This window comes from Spermophilus citellus (assembly GCF_964194105.1).
Source record: "Spermophilus citellus genome assembly, chromosome: 2".
Lineage (NCBI taxonomy): Eukaryota > Metazoa > Chordata > Mammalia > Rodentia > Sciuridae > Spermophilus > Spermophilus citellus.
The window spans coordinates 138,898,669-138,914,524 of record NC_138183.1 but is presented as its reverse complement, the minus strand read 5'-3'; the positions used below and the strand labels follow the sequence as shown (position 1 = coordinate 138,914,524).

The 15,856-nt window shown below is 38.0% G+C and overlaps 1 protein-coding gene across 3 annotated transcripts in view; it reads right to left on the bottom strand.

Moving 5' to 3' along the window:
• Nucleotides 1–12,279: 12,279 nt before the first annotated feature.
• LOC308642607 (DNA primase large subunit) overlaps nt 12,280–15,856 on the bottom strand; it is a 280,835-nt gene continuing 277,258 nt past the window's right edge. For all 3 annotated transcript variants that reach the window (XM_081281732.1, XM_081281731.1, XM_081281733.1), the window contains one exon: nt 12,280–13,960. In XM_081281732.1, the coding sequence (XP_081137858.1) occupies nt 13,739–13,960 (222 nt within the window). In that variant the 3' untranslated portion in view covers nt 12,280–13,738. The remainder of the gene's footprint in view (nt 13,961–15,856) is intronic.

Genomic DNA, 15,856 nt, shown 5'->3' with positions numbered 1-15,856 from the left:
TTCTCATATATATCCTGCATTATTTTCCTCATTTCATTTAAATGTTTATCTGTATTCTCTTAGATCTCATTGAGATTTTTTTTTTTTGTAATCATTCTTGTAAATTCTTTACTGGGCACTTGGTCTGTATTGATGTCTTTGGGATTTGTTGGTATATTTGTTTTATTTTGAAGGTGTCATGTTACTTTGTTTTTCTTATTTCTTGTCCTTCTTTCTCCTAAAGATGTGTCCATTTGAAGTGTCAGTTTAGTAAGCGATCATGGTTTTGTTTCCAGCAGGGCACTATAGTTTAGTCTCTCCATAACTTCTCTGTCAGTAATCAATGACTTTGGGCACAGTAAATACTACAGTGGTATTGAAGAGACCCACTCTCTCTATGAAACATGTAAGAATAGGAGCCCTCTGTGCTCAGGCAGAATGATGGGGTACTCACTGTGTGATCACAACCACGATGGGAGTGGTGCTCCAAGGAGGTGATGGAAGTTTCCTCAGGGAGTGTAATTCTAACTCTGTTACTAGCAAGGATCTGGTGCTGACAGTCATAGCAGTGGTGAGGGGCCCATAGCACCTGTTCTCCTTCCAGGCAGTGGTGCGGGCCCAGACACTGTACAAGGAGAGGCGTGAGCTGCAGCTGCACACGCAGCCCTGACAGCAGCATGTGCTCAGATGCATGCAGGGGCGGAGCAGCAGCAGCACAGGTGGGATGGCAGCTGGAACATCAGCATCCCCCTGGTGTAAGCAGTGAAGTGCAGGCCCAAGGATGGGGCAGCTGTCATTTCCCATAGCATGTGCTTGGGGATGGGGTGGAGGGTAAAGCTGTGGAGTTGCTCATGCTCCCTCCACATACACCCACGGGCAGGGCAGCATCAGGAACCACTACTTTCCCTCCCAGCCCTGTCAGCAATAGGTGCCTAGGGATGGGGTTGTGGGAACCACGTGGGCACCTGTATTTAGTCCTGGTGCTGGCATCAGTATACATGTGGCTGGTCATGCTCTTCATCTCAGAGAACAAATGCCTGCATCTACTGGCTCTCTGGGGCAGTGCCTTCCATCCCCTCTCATGCCAGCACATCCATTCCCAGGAGTGCAGGGTATCCACAGGCTTGAGTCCAGTCACTCTACTGGTTAAGTTGGGTTTAAAAGGCAGCTACTCTCTGAGTCAGTGCAGTAGGATGTCTATGGGGTGCCAGGGATGGGAATATGCAGGGGTTCCTGACCCCTATACTAGCCCACTTTTCATTGGCTCCTAGCTACAGTACCTTGGAGGATGGTGACATCCTTTTCCAAAACAAAGCTGCTGTGTAGGATTCAGGTTGCTTACCTAACTGGGATGCAAGCCAATGAGGACTATGAGATTTTCTAGTAGATAAGATTGCCAGTATCCATGCTGTAGGGCTTTCTGGAACTCACCAATTCACTTTTATTTCTGCAAAGAGGAATCTCCCCCTCCTCAGGCTGTGGAGTAAGGGTATCATTTTCTAGGGCATATTTTTTCTTTCTATAATGTTGTAACAATGTTCCAGTCTATATCTTGCTTATTTCCAATATTCTTCCAAGGTCAGTCACCTCAAAATGCAACTGTACACCTCTTTCTTTTGCTCTTCTTTGTGGAGAAGAAAGTGAGTGCTGTGTACTTCTATTCAGTCCTTTGGAATCTCTTCCTCTGATATTATGTTGTATCTTTCCCTTGAGGTCTATTAATATTTGCTTGGTATATTTATGTGCTCTGACATTGAATGCAACTAAATATATTATTTCATCTTGCTGAATTGGCCCTCTTATCATTAGTGATCTACACTGTCCCTTTTTACTGCTTTTGATTTAAAGTCTATTTTACATGATACTCTTGGATTCTGTGGGGCTCCATTTTCATGGAATATCTTTTTCTAACCCTTCATTCTCAGTCTGTGTGTCATTAGAGATGAAGTGAGTTTCTTATAAGCAACAGATAATTGGATTTTCTTAATTCACCGTTTCTTAATTGATTTCAAATAATTTATCTTGATAAAGTCTTATTATTGCCATTTTGCACCTTGTTTTCTAGTTTTTCTCTTATACTTTTCCCCCTCTTCTAGTCTTCATTTGTTAAATAAGTTTCCCTAGTAGTATATTTTGGTTGTTTGCTTATTATTTTTGCTATATCTATTATGGGTTTTGTTTCATCATTACCACAAAAATACTTTTGATTATAACAAGTTATTTTGAAATTATAGCAACTTCACATTGACTGTAAAGATAGGAATAGAAACAAAAAAGGCTGAATGTGCTGGTGCACACCCATAATCCCAGCTACTCCTGAGGAGGCCAAGGCAGGAAGATGGCAAGTTTGAGGCCACACTGGGCAACTTAGCAAGATTCTGTCTAAAAATAATAAATGTAAAAAAAGGGCTGGAGGCTAGTTCAGTGGTAGATCCCCTCTGGATTCAATCACCAATACCCCTCACTCAAAATTAAAAAATAAAGAAGAAAAAATAGTAACTTAAAAAAAATCCTACAAGGACCGGGGATGTAGCTCAGTGACAGAATGCTTGCAAGGCTTGTGCAATGTCTGGGTTTGAACCAGCAGTGAAGAAAAATAAGAAGACCTACAATTATACTCCATTTCTTCTCACATTTTGAATTTTAGATGTCCCATTTTACATCTTTTTGTACTGTATATCTCTTGATATACTGTAGCTATTTTAAATAGCTTTTAGACTTTAAATTTATAAATTATTTACATACCATGTTTCTCAATTTGTCTATATAGTTACTCTTAGCCTGAGTTTTATACTTCCTAGTGATTGCTACTTACTTGTCGGTGTCTCTTTCAGTTTGAAGAACTCCCTTAATTGTGTCTTGAAGGTCAGTCTAGTTGGTGATATGTTCTCTCGGCTTTTGTCTGGGAAATCATTACTTCTTCATTTCTAAAGTTCAGCTTTGTTCAGTAGAGGGCTCTTGGTGGGTGCTTTTTGCCTTCAGGATTGTGACTGTCTCATCCCACTCCCTCCTGGCCTGTAAGGTTTCTGCTGTCAGGTGGATTGGGACACTCCTGTGTGTCTTCTCTTGACACTTTCAGAGTCCTCTTTGTCTTTGACATTTGAGTGTTGAGAGCCACAGACAAGTCAAGATGGCGCCTGGCACTTTGCCAAGAGGAGTGGTTTGAGAAGTAAGGCCAGCGAGCCATTAAGATGATAGAGATTCCTTAATGACTGACTGCTGTGTCTAGATTATGTCAAATAAGCTGTAATTATTAAGATGATGAGGATTCCTTAATGACCAATTGATGTATCTGGATGTTAATTGAAACAAGCTGTGTATAATCAGTTAAGTGTATATATACCTCTACTGTCAACAATAAAGTGGCTCCCGCTGTATCAATCTTCACAAGTTGCTTGTCACCACCACCACCCCCCCACCCCCCCCCACCCCCCCACCCCCGTTATTTTGCTGCAGCCAGACTGCGCATTTGAGAGCTTGGCTACAATGTGTCTTGAGGTTGACTTGGCTGTGTTAAATCTGATAGTGACCTTTGACCTGCCTGTACCTGAATATTTGTATCTTTCTTCAGACCTCTCCCAGAAGTTGTTTTATGTTGTTGTTGTTCTCTCCTCGAATTAGCTTTCTACCCATTTGTATTCTCAAGCACCCCCTTGAACCTCAGGAACCTGAATATTTGATTTTTTTAAAATGCTATCTCAAAGTTTCCACAAGATTTCTTTTTCTTCTCTAATTGTGTGTCTTCAAATAGGGTGTCTTTGAATTCATTGATTCTTCTGTTTGACCTATTCTGTTATTGACACCTTTCTTCTATTGTATGTTTTCATTTTATGTCATACCTTTCAGAACCTTTGATTTTTTTAAAGTTACTTTCATCTGTTAAATTTATCTCATACTGAATTGTTTTTATTAAAATTAATTTTGATTCCATAAAACAGCTATTTTAAATCCCCTGAGATTTCAGATGTATTGATGACTTTATGTTCAATTTCTGGTACCATATTTTGCTGATTGGGTAAGTTTACAGTTCCCTGAAAGTTCATGATGCTTGTTGGCATGTGACTATGTTTGCACACTGAAGATTTGTTCTAGGCTTCATAATCTGGATTTGCGCACACATGTCCCTGTGTGAGTGTGTCTGTCCTTCCAGAAATTCTAAGCAGACTGTTTTTTTTTCTCTGAACTGGTGGTCACTGTGGCTATTTTGGCACTAAATAGTGCTCAAGGCCAAGTTTGCCATGAATCTGAAGTTGGTTGGGGGGGGGGTCACTGTTTTTGTAATAGAGTGCTTTATCACAAATCTGATTGATGTGTTTGTTCAAGAGGGTCTGGGGAAGTGCCTAAAAAGGATGGCTCATCCCCATAAGGCTCTGCCTGGCACTGGGATAGGCCCAGCCACCTGCATGACAGGCACCAGCCTGTGATCAGACTCTGTGGGATTCTGCCTCATACCAGGCCTCACTATGGAAGGTCTCGCTCTAGGTCCAGAGAAATTATTTTTACTTACCTTCTGCTTCTTTCCACAAGTGGACATTGATTGTCCACATTTTTAGGATTCCTAGGGTTGAAGGAGGGAAAAGTTGGGGCATTCTTGTGGTCACCTGTGCTATAATGCTAGGTCACAACCAGGACCCACAATCCAAGACAGTTGGAGCTCGGCAGGAGGACCAAGGCTCCCATTGCTATGGCCTGCCTGGTGCTAAAGGGATTCATAGCTCCAGACTTCTGTAGTCAGCAGAAGTAGTGCTAGCCAGAATACAAGTCTGACCCTCTGTAGCTGCAGGTCTTGCCCTGCCATCAAGGCAAGTGCTAAAGTTCTGACCAGGGGCACTGGTCTAGGGACATAGTTGGGTTCTGCTAATGTTGAGTTTCACTGTAGTGGGCCCAGCATTGAATTCCAAGGCAAATTTCTGTGCTTACTTCCCTAAACTACCTTCCAGTGGATGTATTCTTTCTTCACATTGTGCTGTCCTAAGTTGGATGAGAGATGACAGAGGTAGTCCCTCAGATATCATGTATCCAGAGGCTGTGGGGCTCCGCCAAACACTAAGTTTTATTGTTGAGGGCCTGGTATTGATTTCAAGTCCAAGGCTTGCATTTAATTATTTCTCCCTCCCTACAAGCAGGAGGCATCTCTCTCAATGCTGAATGCTTGGATTTCAGAAGGGTTGAATGTGCAACCCTTTCCTTCCTTCCTTCCTTGATGCATCTATTCTTATTAGTATGCTAAAACCACTGATCTCTCACCTGTTTTCCTTCACTTTTGTGAAGGTAGTTTGGTGTGCAAATGGCTGTGCAAATTAATGCTGCTGTGGAGAGATAATTGCTGGAGGGTCTCTCTTGCCATCTTACTCTACTTCCTTATTTCGTTTAACTGTACTATATAGTATGCAGCGTATAGATCTTACACATGCTATGCTAATTTTATTCTAACTTATGTTTTATGCTATTACAAATGTTTTAATTTTTTCTATTTCTAATTGTTTCTAGTATGTAAAACTATTTTTACCCATTGTCTCTTGTGACCTTAATAAATCACTTCTTCATTCTTTTATCTTTTCCAAATACATGGCTCTCATTTCTTTTTATTATCTTATTACACTAGCTAGGATCCCAAGTACAATATTGAAACAAGGTGGTGAGAATCAACATCCTTGTCTTTTGTGTTCTACATCCTAAAAGGAAATTGTTTTGCCTTTTACAATTGTTTTATTACCTCTGGGGTTTTTATTAATGCACTTGGATCAAAGAAATTCCCTTATTTACTGAGAATTTTTAAAATTAGCAGATGCTACATTTCATCAAATGCTTCATCAAATGCTTTTTCTCTTGTCTATTGTGATCTTGTGTTTTTCTCCTTTTTTTAAGTATGGGAAATTGCTTTGTGTGATTATTGAAAGTTAAACTGGTTTTAACAATCATGTAATAAACTCCATTTGGTCATGATGTATTATTCTTTTTAAATATATTACTGGATTTTAATAGCTAAGGTTTTGTTGAGGATTGTTGCTTCTATGTTCAAGAGGCTTACAAGTTTGTAATTTTCTTTTCTTGTAATATATTGCCTGGTTTTGGTTTCAGTCAGGGCAATGGCAACCTTAAAACCTATACTGAAAATGTTCTGTCCTTTTACTTTTGAAACCATTTGTGTATTATTTTTTTCTATAATGTACTAGATTTATTGGTAAAACTATCTGAATCTATTTCTTGTAGGAAAATTTTGTTACACTTTCTATTTTTAATTAATGTAAGGATATTCAACAGTTTTTGTTTTCAGTAATTTTTGGTAATTTGTATCCATCAAAGATTTTTTGCTCTTTCATCTGGACAGGTTTGACAAACTATTGTACAGAAGTCAAATCTGTCCCATTTCAGGTCAAATGGAGTCATATTCATTTTTTCATGTGTTGGATATGGCTTTTTTTCACTCTAACAGAGTAGTTGCAATAGGAACAGTAGGACCAACAGGCTTAATATTTACATATTGGTTTAGAGAACAAATTAGCAAACCTCTACAGTGCCTACTGTTACATAGGCTTGAAATAAGGGACTGCACAGTGGGCTTGGGGTGAGCTATATTCTCCCAGTGTAAGAGGCAGGAATCTGCAAATAGTCTTTCTCATCAACTTTGTTCTCCTAAATAATTAACACCTTCACAAATAGGCTAATTTTCTTCAGTAAAGATAAAGTCACCCCAAGGTATTCTCTTCTACCTTGATGCATTTTAAAGTCTGCAATATGAGTTTGGATATATATATAACCCCAGAGTTTGGATAGAATCTATATATATAACCCCAGATCCAGTTTCTAAGGATAACTTAATTTATACCACTTAGATTTAAGTGGTATAAATTAGTACCAGGATTTGGGTGTGCTTCAGAACTTCTAGATTCTAGATAGGAATAGGGACCATTCACCATAATAGCACAGAGAGCTGGGGCACATAAGTAAAGAAAGCTAAAGGTTTTCTCTTTGATCTCAGTGACCCAGGTCAATCTTATGGGAGAGAGACTGGATTGAGATAATAGGGAAGATGCCATGGTGCAGACTAGAGAATAATAGTGTATTCCTATGACAAAGGCAAGAGGTGACATTAACTAGTATTGAAAAGACTGAAGACAACTCCGGCTCCCCCATGAGTTTGTATGCCAATTCTGGCAGTGCATTTTCTAGATCATTTCATGACACCAACACAGTTAGGAAGCATGGTTATAGAAACTTCTTATAATTCTTAGTCTATAGTTTATTTGTTTTATCTGAAGAGCTAGCTAAGTAAGGGCTTTGGAATTTTTATTCTGTAGGGCAAAATTAAAACATAAGCCAGACACAGCTGCAACTCCAGTGCATTGGGAGGCTAAGGCAGAATGACTGCAAGTTTGAGGCCAGCCTCAGCGAGATCCTATCTCAAAAAAAAAAAAAAAAAAAAAAAAAAGTGGGGGATAGTGGGGGATATAGCTCAGTGGTAAAGCATCCCTGAATTCAGTTCCTGGTAACCTTAAAAAAACAAACCTTGCCTTTAATGCACAAAAAAATAAATTTGTTGTAGTTTCCAAACTTTATTTGGATAAGCTCCCCAAATGAAATTCGGAACGATTCTATAATAATAGCTAACAGTTTAGAACCTGTATCAGACTGCATAAAACACTTGATACCAGCTATATAATTGAATTTCACACCAATTCTCTCATATATAATGTCAATATTCCAATTTTATAAATGAAGATACTGAAGCAAAAAGGTTAAGTAACTAAAAATAATAGACAATTGGTCTAGTTGAGGAAGGTCTGCAGTTTGGGTGTCATGACAAAGAGACTAGTCCTAAAGCCCTCAGTGTGAGATTAATGATGGAGAAGACAGTGCGTGGGCCAGGAGAGAGTCACAGTGCCTGAAATGTTGATGAGCCAGTTCAGGGACCAACCCATTTTAGTACTATGTAAATGCTTGGAACCTGGGTACCACATAGGCATCACTTTCATTGGGAATCAGACATATGACCACTGATAAGTCTCAACCCTAAGAGAAAATTTTAGCAAGCACTCTATATACTGAAGCTCAGGATGCCTCCATTCACTGTTTAAACAGCTTAATCTATCGGTTTCATCAAAGGTGTGGCAGTTCAAGATTGGATCGACTGACGAGTCCTTTTTGCTAAACCCTTATTCAATTGACAGCCCCCTGACCCGTTGCTACTTACCATAGCAAAGTCTATATAAGGGGATCACTCTAGGTAAGGGGATAAGATGGATGTCCCTCAAAACAGAGAACGTCCATGTATAACACTTGTTGGAAAGGTTTATTGTCAAATAATACCAGACTGTGTTCTGAGTGTGGTAATATATGATAGATATAATACTGCCAAATAAAATAACCCTTCAAGTAGAGCTATTATTATCCCAACTTCATAGATAAGGCAAAAGCAGCATGGGAAAGTTAGGGAAATTGTCCAAGGTTAGAGAGTAAATGATGACTCTATTCTGGGGCCTAGAATTCATCCCTCATTTGTATGTTTTGGCAATATTGAATTTGATTCCTGTGGGATGATTATCAAGCATTCATTTGCTATAGATATGCTTATGATATGACTGCTCATGATTGTCATGCATCATGCTACAAACTAAATACAATATTAATTATATGAATATGAAAATGATTTGTTTCCTCCTAAGAATTTTACAGTTCAATGAAGAGGAACATAAACATAATCATGTACTTACCTTTATGACAAGAAGTGATTCTATAATAAATGTAAAACTTATTAGATGGCCTACAAGGGACAATGATTCCCATACTGGGATCATCAGAGAGAGATAACAGAGCAGAACAAGGAATGGAAGAGTGTTCCAGGCAGGAAGCATTAAGAAGGATAACGGAGGGGATGGAGCACAGGGTACATGCCAGGAAAACTTGCTCAGAAGGGCTCAGTAATGGGGTTGGATTATAGAATGAGATATATGGCAAGAGAAAGAACTGAAGGAGGCGGCAAGGATAGGCCACAGAAGGACTCATGCACACAATGATAGACAGCTGGACTTCCTCAGAGGTATTGAAAGCCATATTTGCTTAAGATGATGAACACTCTTGGGGGAAGCAATTGGATTACATCTTGAGGAAGGCTATGAGATGTAGTAGAGGTTAGACAAGTGGATACTCTGATGGTAAGAGATGACTCTTATCACTACTAGCCACAGTCATCTAATGTAGTCCAAATGGGGAAGGAAGGAGAGGAAATGGTTGAAAATAAGACCACTCAACCTTAGCTGGCCAAAATGCTAGTGGTGCTATTTCTTTGTTATGAAGGGCTGTGCTGTAGGATATCTAGACACAGCTTTGGCCCTTATCCTTAAATGCCAGGAGCAGGTACTCTCCAACTATGACAACCAAAAATATTTCCATATATTGCCAAATGGCTGCTCAGGGCAAAAATTCCCCCACTTGTTGTCCACTGGTTTAGACATGCTGTTAACACAGAATTAATTGGACTTGGATGTGTAGGGAATGTGTGAGTCAAGAATAACTTCAAGATTTCAATGACAAAAGAGTTGAGAAGTAGATGTGGAAAGAAAGAACAGGTTGGATTTTGGACAACACTGAGTGTGAGATACGTGTCAGATATCCTAAGGAAGAGGTCCAACAGGTAGCTGGATGGGTCCATATTCAGAGGAGAGATTTCAGGTGGAGTCAAGATTTGGGAATTATTTGTACATAAATGGGAAGAAGTACCATGGGAGTGGATGACAGCATTTGGAAAGACTAGTGGAGTGGAGTAAGCAGCAGACCGGACAGGAGTTAAGGATGGTAGAGAATTATTAAATCATGATTTAATTCATTGAAAAAAACAATTTAAGAGAAACTTGTATTACTATCCTTTTAAAAAAGAAATAATCTTGGTATCCTGTTATCAGAGTATAAGCAATTTAAAAAATTGTGTGTGTGTTGGGGGGGTGGGTCAGGAAATTTTGCCTGAGATGGTTCTTTTCCTCCTTCTGGAGAGTCTTAAAGGCAATATTTGTTGAGGGTGTTTTGCACTGAAAACATAAAAGAAAATAAACACAACCTAACCTTAAAGAGCCTTAGAGTTCTATTATGGTAAATGAATACCTAGAAATGCAAGGTTGAATTGAAAAATCCATCATGCATTTATTAGCAATGTCGTTTCACTACTTTGTCATCAGTGTTGGAAAACAGTACTGCACTTGAAGGCTCAGGGGAAATAAAGGAGCTTTAGAGAGACACATATTCTTTAGCCTTTGATAAGGTTCTGCAGTGATAACTCTTGGAGAAAATAAAATGTCATGAAGCAATGGACAAAAAGAGCTTATAGGATAGAAAGCAAATCCAATAATAGGAAATAGTATCACTTTTGGCAGGAAGATCAGATGAAGTAGGAAGATAATTTCCTACAGGTGACATGATTTCCATACTGTCACCGAGCTAACTGCCTACAATGCCAGTTATGGAGAGAAGCCTTAGAAGCTAGGATGAATACTTGCCATAAAGAAACTCAAGGCGGCCAGATGCTCTGGGTAAATAAGTGTAAGCTAGATATCCTTGTAAGATATATAAACTTTTCATGCCAACAATGTATCACTGGAGGTCCCAAATGATGCTATACATCTTTCAAAGGGCATTACAAACAAACTGCACACCTGTTCCAAACACAACCGCCACATGCTGTGGTTCTGTGTTGAAAAGAAGGTAAATGTTGTTCCTGAAGTACTTCTCCACCTTACCAGAGGGGTATTTACTATTCTGTAGCACAAGACCCTGCGCCTGCCCATTTCTGTAGGAATGACTGGACTGCCTGCCCGGCTCTAGCCTGTCGACCTTTCCTTCCCCTTCCTTTGCCGATATTAGAGAAGAAGTTAACAAACGGATCTAATTACCACAGTGGTTTGAGGCTTAACTTTTTTTCCCTTCCAGCTGTAAATGTCCTCAGATTGAGCTTCACATTTAGAACTGTTGTCAAATTCCCACTTTAATTTAATGTCAAGCTGATGCCTGTGGAAGACCTTGATTAAATTTGCAAACAGTAGACTGTAACCAAACCAGAACTTTAGAGTTTCTCCTTTCAAACTTAAATTCCAGAAGTTTTCTTTTCTTCTTTGCAAAGAATTACAGAAGTTTGCTTGCAAAGACCCCAAGTATCAGTAAGAGCAGAGAGTAACAAGCAAAACAACCTGACTGCTTTGAGAGAGAAGAAATCCCACAGCTTATTACAATTCTATATGAATTAAAGATCTTCCCATATGCTTTATTCCATTACCAGCTCATTCAAAATCTGACTATTCACTTTCATGATTATAATGTTATAAATAGTCTTAAAAAGTTTACACTCTTCCTAGTGTCATTGTATGCACATAGCAATTTATTAAGAGTCTTGTATTATATGGGCATAGTGAAAAATATGGATAACACACAAATGAGATAGTGTCTCCACTAACAATTTACCGCTTCAACCAGCTACAAATTGCCAACCTAGTTTCTTTCCTCTGTAATAATCATACAGCCTCTTTTCATTGAAGAGGTAATAAAAGACTAGAAGTTAAAAGATCTGGAAGACTCATTTTTTTCATTGAAGAGGCTGCTGGCTTTTTCTCTTTTTGGGTTCTCCCTACATCATTCGATTCAAACAGGTTTGCTTTCAAAGAAAACAAAATCAAAATTGTCAAGACCCTGTGAAGCATGAAAAATAAATTGCTTTTGCCAACTCCAAAAGCACCAGAAAGGCATTAATTTCTATCTTCTTACATAAGCCTCTAACCCCTATCCTCTAATCGGTAGACTTCACAAAATGTTTATATATTCTTCTGTATAAAACATAATCTACATGACAGGAGATCAAACCTTAGTAATAAGAAATTGAACTTGTAAATACAACTAATATTTAAACAAGTGTCATTCTGAAGTTGGACTAGACGCATATAAAACATTCAAGTAGGATGACAAATTCTTGGAGCTGCCAGCATAAAATAAATGTTCTAAGACACATCTACCATGCTGTTAATGGCTCTGTCCTTTTAGCTGGTGGGAGCATGTGCTTCATAAAAGGAGAACATGAGGCAGTAGAAAACAATGGCGTTGCAAAGTACTGCCAGAGAAGAAATACCCTGTTATAAGATTTCTTATTTAACTACAGTGGTGAAGCTGCTTCTAATATTTCCCTTTCAATACAACAGAGACCTAAGTTTCTATGCTCAGCCTACTAAAGCTAACCTAACTCCATGGTGAAAACAGCTTTTGTTCATAATATTAAAAGACTTGTGGTTTTGTAGTTCATGGTAGGTTGTTATCAAATTCCTGTTGAACTATAAATGATGAAAGATACAGCAGATGGTTTCAGAAGGGAGAGATTTATTAAAGTAATTTATAGTGAAATAATGTTATTTTCTGAAGTAGGTAATAATAATTCACAAGGACAAGTAATATTTCAGATAGTGACCTATAATTAAATGAGATACTATTTCCAGAAGTCTTTGACTCAGAAGCCTAAAATAAAAACCAGATCAGCTGACACTTTTAGTTTAAATCCTTTTCATATTGATGCAGTGTATCACAAGATTAAAAAAATGAGGTGTTCCTAACAGTTCAGTTTTTTAAATACAATGTCTTCTTTTCAATTTAGTTAGCATCTGACTTAAGGATAAATAACCTTTCTCTTCTAAAAAGAGGACTGAAACGGACTTAATATTTTTCAGGGAAAACAAAATCTAAGGTAATAAGAAAAGTTACATTTCAAGCTGGGTTTCCTTAGAGCCCCAAATCCTCTGGATGAGTAAGTAGAAAACCCAGGGAGGAAATCGGTTACATAAGGGCATCCACAAGACAACGCATGAATTATCAGGGAAAATCTAGTCCATCGTACCACCTTGCCAAGGGTGAACAGAGCAGGGCCAAGCCAATGTATCCACAGTGTTTGCTAAATTTCTCTGGCACTGAAAGGTAGGGATTACTATTATCAGAATATTCATTACTGAAGTTAATTAATCTACTTGGTCATTTATAGCAACCACAAAATGATAAACTGGAGGGTAGGAAAAAAAATTTTAGACTTAAAACCTTCTTGCTTCAGAAATCATCTATTCTTTTTTATCCTACCCCAAAATAGATGGAAAATGACAGCAGATAAAGATTATTATTATCTATACAATAATCCTATTCCTTGATAAATACATCTGGCTATACAAATTCTGTTTCTCTTAATTCTCAAGTCACAAGTGATTTCAGTAGTTTGCTATCATTCAAAGGAGTCAAAGTTCTCCTTGCTCAACTCAAACTTTTTAAAAAATCTTCACTGGTGATTGGCAGTGGTGTTGAATATTCCAAATACTACCTTGAATGGTCATAAAATAAGACTCCCAATTACATACATTTTGATATTTATTAGCACAAATGGTCCGGAAAAAGATTGAGTCAAAATTACAAATTGAGAGTAATTAAAATAAAGGTTTAGCTGCACAGTTTCTTGAGGGACTTCAGCAGTCCAGAAGGCTATTTTCATCTCCTAAAATAGGACTGAAATCACAATATTCAAGGACCAGACTTCAACAGAATCTTTTCATTTTCTCCTGTGTCAAAGCAAAAATACAGAGGTCTATGTTTTTGCCTGCAAGCCTGCTAATAAGTGTGCATACATATGTACAAGAATTGAGGTGGAATGGAGGGAGAAGTTTTAAAAAAAGTTAAAGAAATGGACAAAGTATTAAAAATATGAGAAATAATAGTTGGTGGGGGGAAAAAGTGTTACTTAACTGCCAAAGAATCATGTACTAAAATAATCTTCTAGTTCCTCCATATCCATTTCCAGAGAGGAATTTAAAGAGGCCAGAGCAGATGATGCATCCTTGAGTTTCTGGACACTTGGTTTGGCTTGAGGTTCTGGTTGGGTGGATTCCTTCTTGATGTCTTTACCACCATTTAGGATCCGTTGACTCTCCAGAAAAAATTGATTAGGATGACTCAAAGAAAAGCCACAATCATCCACCTAAACAAGGAAGCATATTTATATCACATCAATCTATAGCAAAATTGTAAAGGGGCTTCAAAAACTGTCTTAGGCCTTCCTCAAAACTTACTTAATACCTACAACATAGATCCCAGCTGTTCTTATAACAATTACTTAACCCATTTCATTCAGAGGGAGATTCAATCACTCCCTCAACATTAATGGGTCCCAATTTATATGTCCAAGACAAACTTCTGCACCTAGCTCTACTTTCTATCTGATTCCCTATCCAACTCTTGCTCAACATATGAGAGTAAGCTAACAAAAATTAAAGTGTGAACCTTCAAGTCACTTTCTTCATTCAATCCCTGGGCTTGACTGAGTTGATCCCATGCAACACCCATTCTAACGCATATCCCTGAGTTCTCATCTTCAGCAGGTGGAGTTGATGACAAAATACCATCTATGCTTGCATTATTTTTTAATATTTTTTAGTTGTCAATGGACCTTTATTTTATTTCTTTATATGCAGTGCTGAGAATCGAACCCATGCTAGGCAAGCACCCCACCACTGAACCACAACCCCTTGCATTATTTATTTAAAGATGGTATTTTCATTTGATATTTCTTAAAACTTAGAAACTGTATTCTTTCACTCATCTGCCTTATTTACCAATCCTTTTGTGTATAACTCTTTGTACTGAAGTGATTTGCACATAATAGATATCTTAAAAATATATAGTTGAGCCCAGAACTAGCCAGTATATACATTTCACACATTAATTGAAGAGGTAGTAGGGTTTTAGCATTTGACTCAGACTAACTTTAAAGAAATTTCCAGCCCAGTAAGTCATACACTTAAAAAGTTTTCAAAAATAGAAAAGTGAAAAAGGTCAGAAAAAAAAGCCTGTTATACTCTACAGTGGAGAAGGAGTTGGGTCTAGAAAGATGGAGAAGGTGAAAATTTGCCATGAATGAAAAGGCAATAGGAGCAGCAGGACAACATGAGTTGAGGTGGAGACGTAATGTCCTAGGAAAGCAAGTAGTTCACATGGCCTGGTATGAAAGGCACATGAAGGGCATAATGGGAAATGAGGTTGGAGACACTGGCAGAGACCAGACCTAAGAGAATCTTGAAAACCAGGATTAGTCTAATTCACTAGGCAACAGGGAGTTAGTAAAAATCCTTACGTGGTGTGATTAGAGCTATGCAATAATCTTAAGGTAGAAAGGAATTGGCAGGAGGGAAAAGGAGCTGCTGTTACAGTTCAGAATGAACCTTCCTGATGGGTGAATTAAGCAGAAACAAGGTCTCGTTGGCAATAACGAGATTCTCTTTAGTCGTTAATGTTGGGCCAATAATTTTAGTTATTACACTGTGTACACACTGACTTCAAGTTATTGCCCAAATCACTAAGGAAAAAAAAACTTTACTTTTTTTTTTAATTGGATGCTTGATTTCAAAATGTGATACATCTATAATTTTTATTAACGGAGTCATTTGTGAACTTCTTTATATTAATTTCACCCCAATTCATTCATAACTAAGATCAATATAAATGTTGCATCTGCAAAGTGCTTCATGAAAAGTTTACTGCCTAACACATTTCAATTAGAAGGACTTATATTTTACAAGTAGAAGAAATTAGAAGGGGCCTTGAGATCCTTTAAATTGAACCCTCTTCATATGTAGACTAAGAAACTGGTGCCTAAATTAGATTACTCAGTCATAGAACCATAACTGGATTTGCCCAAATTAAAATTTAGGTCTTTTGGCTAGATCATTTACATTGGTCTGAAATCTGTTAAGAGGTTTTAGGCAAAGTCAACTGATGATATTTTATTACAGGGGGGCGGGGGGAATCTGATTCCTGATGTAACATAACAGTGGGGGTTGTCTACATCTTGCTTCAAGTTATTCAGTTTTTCAGTAAA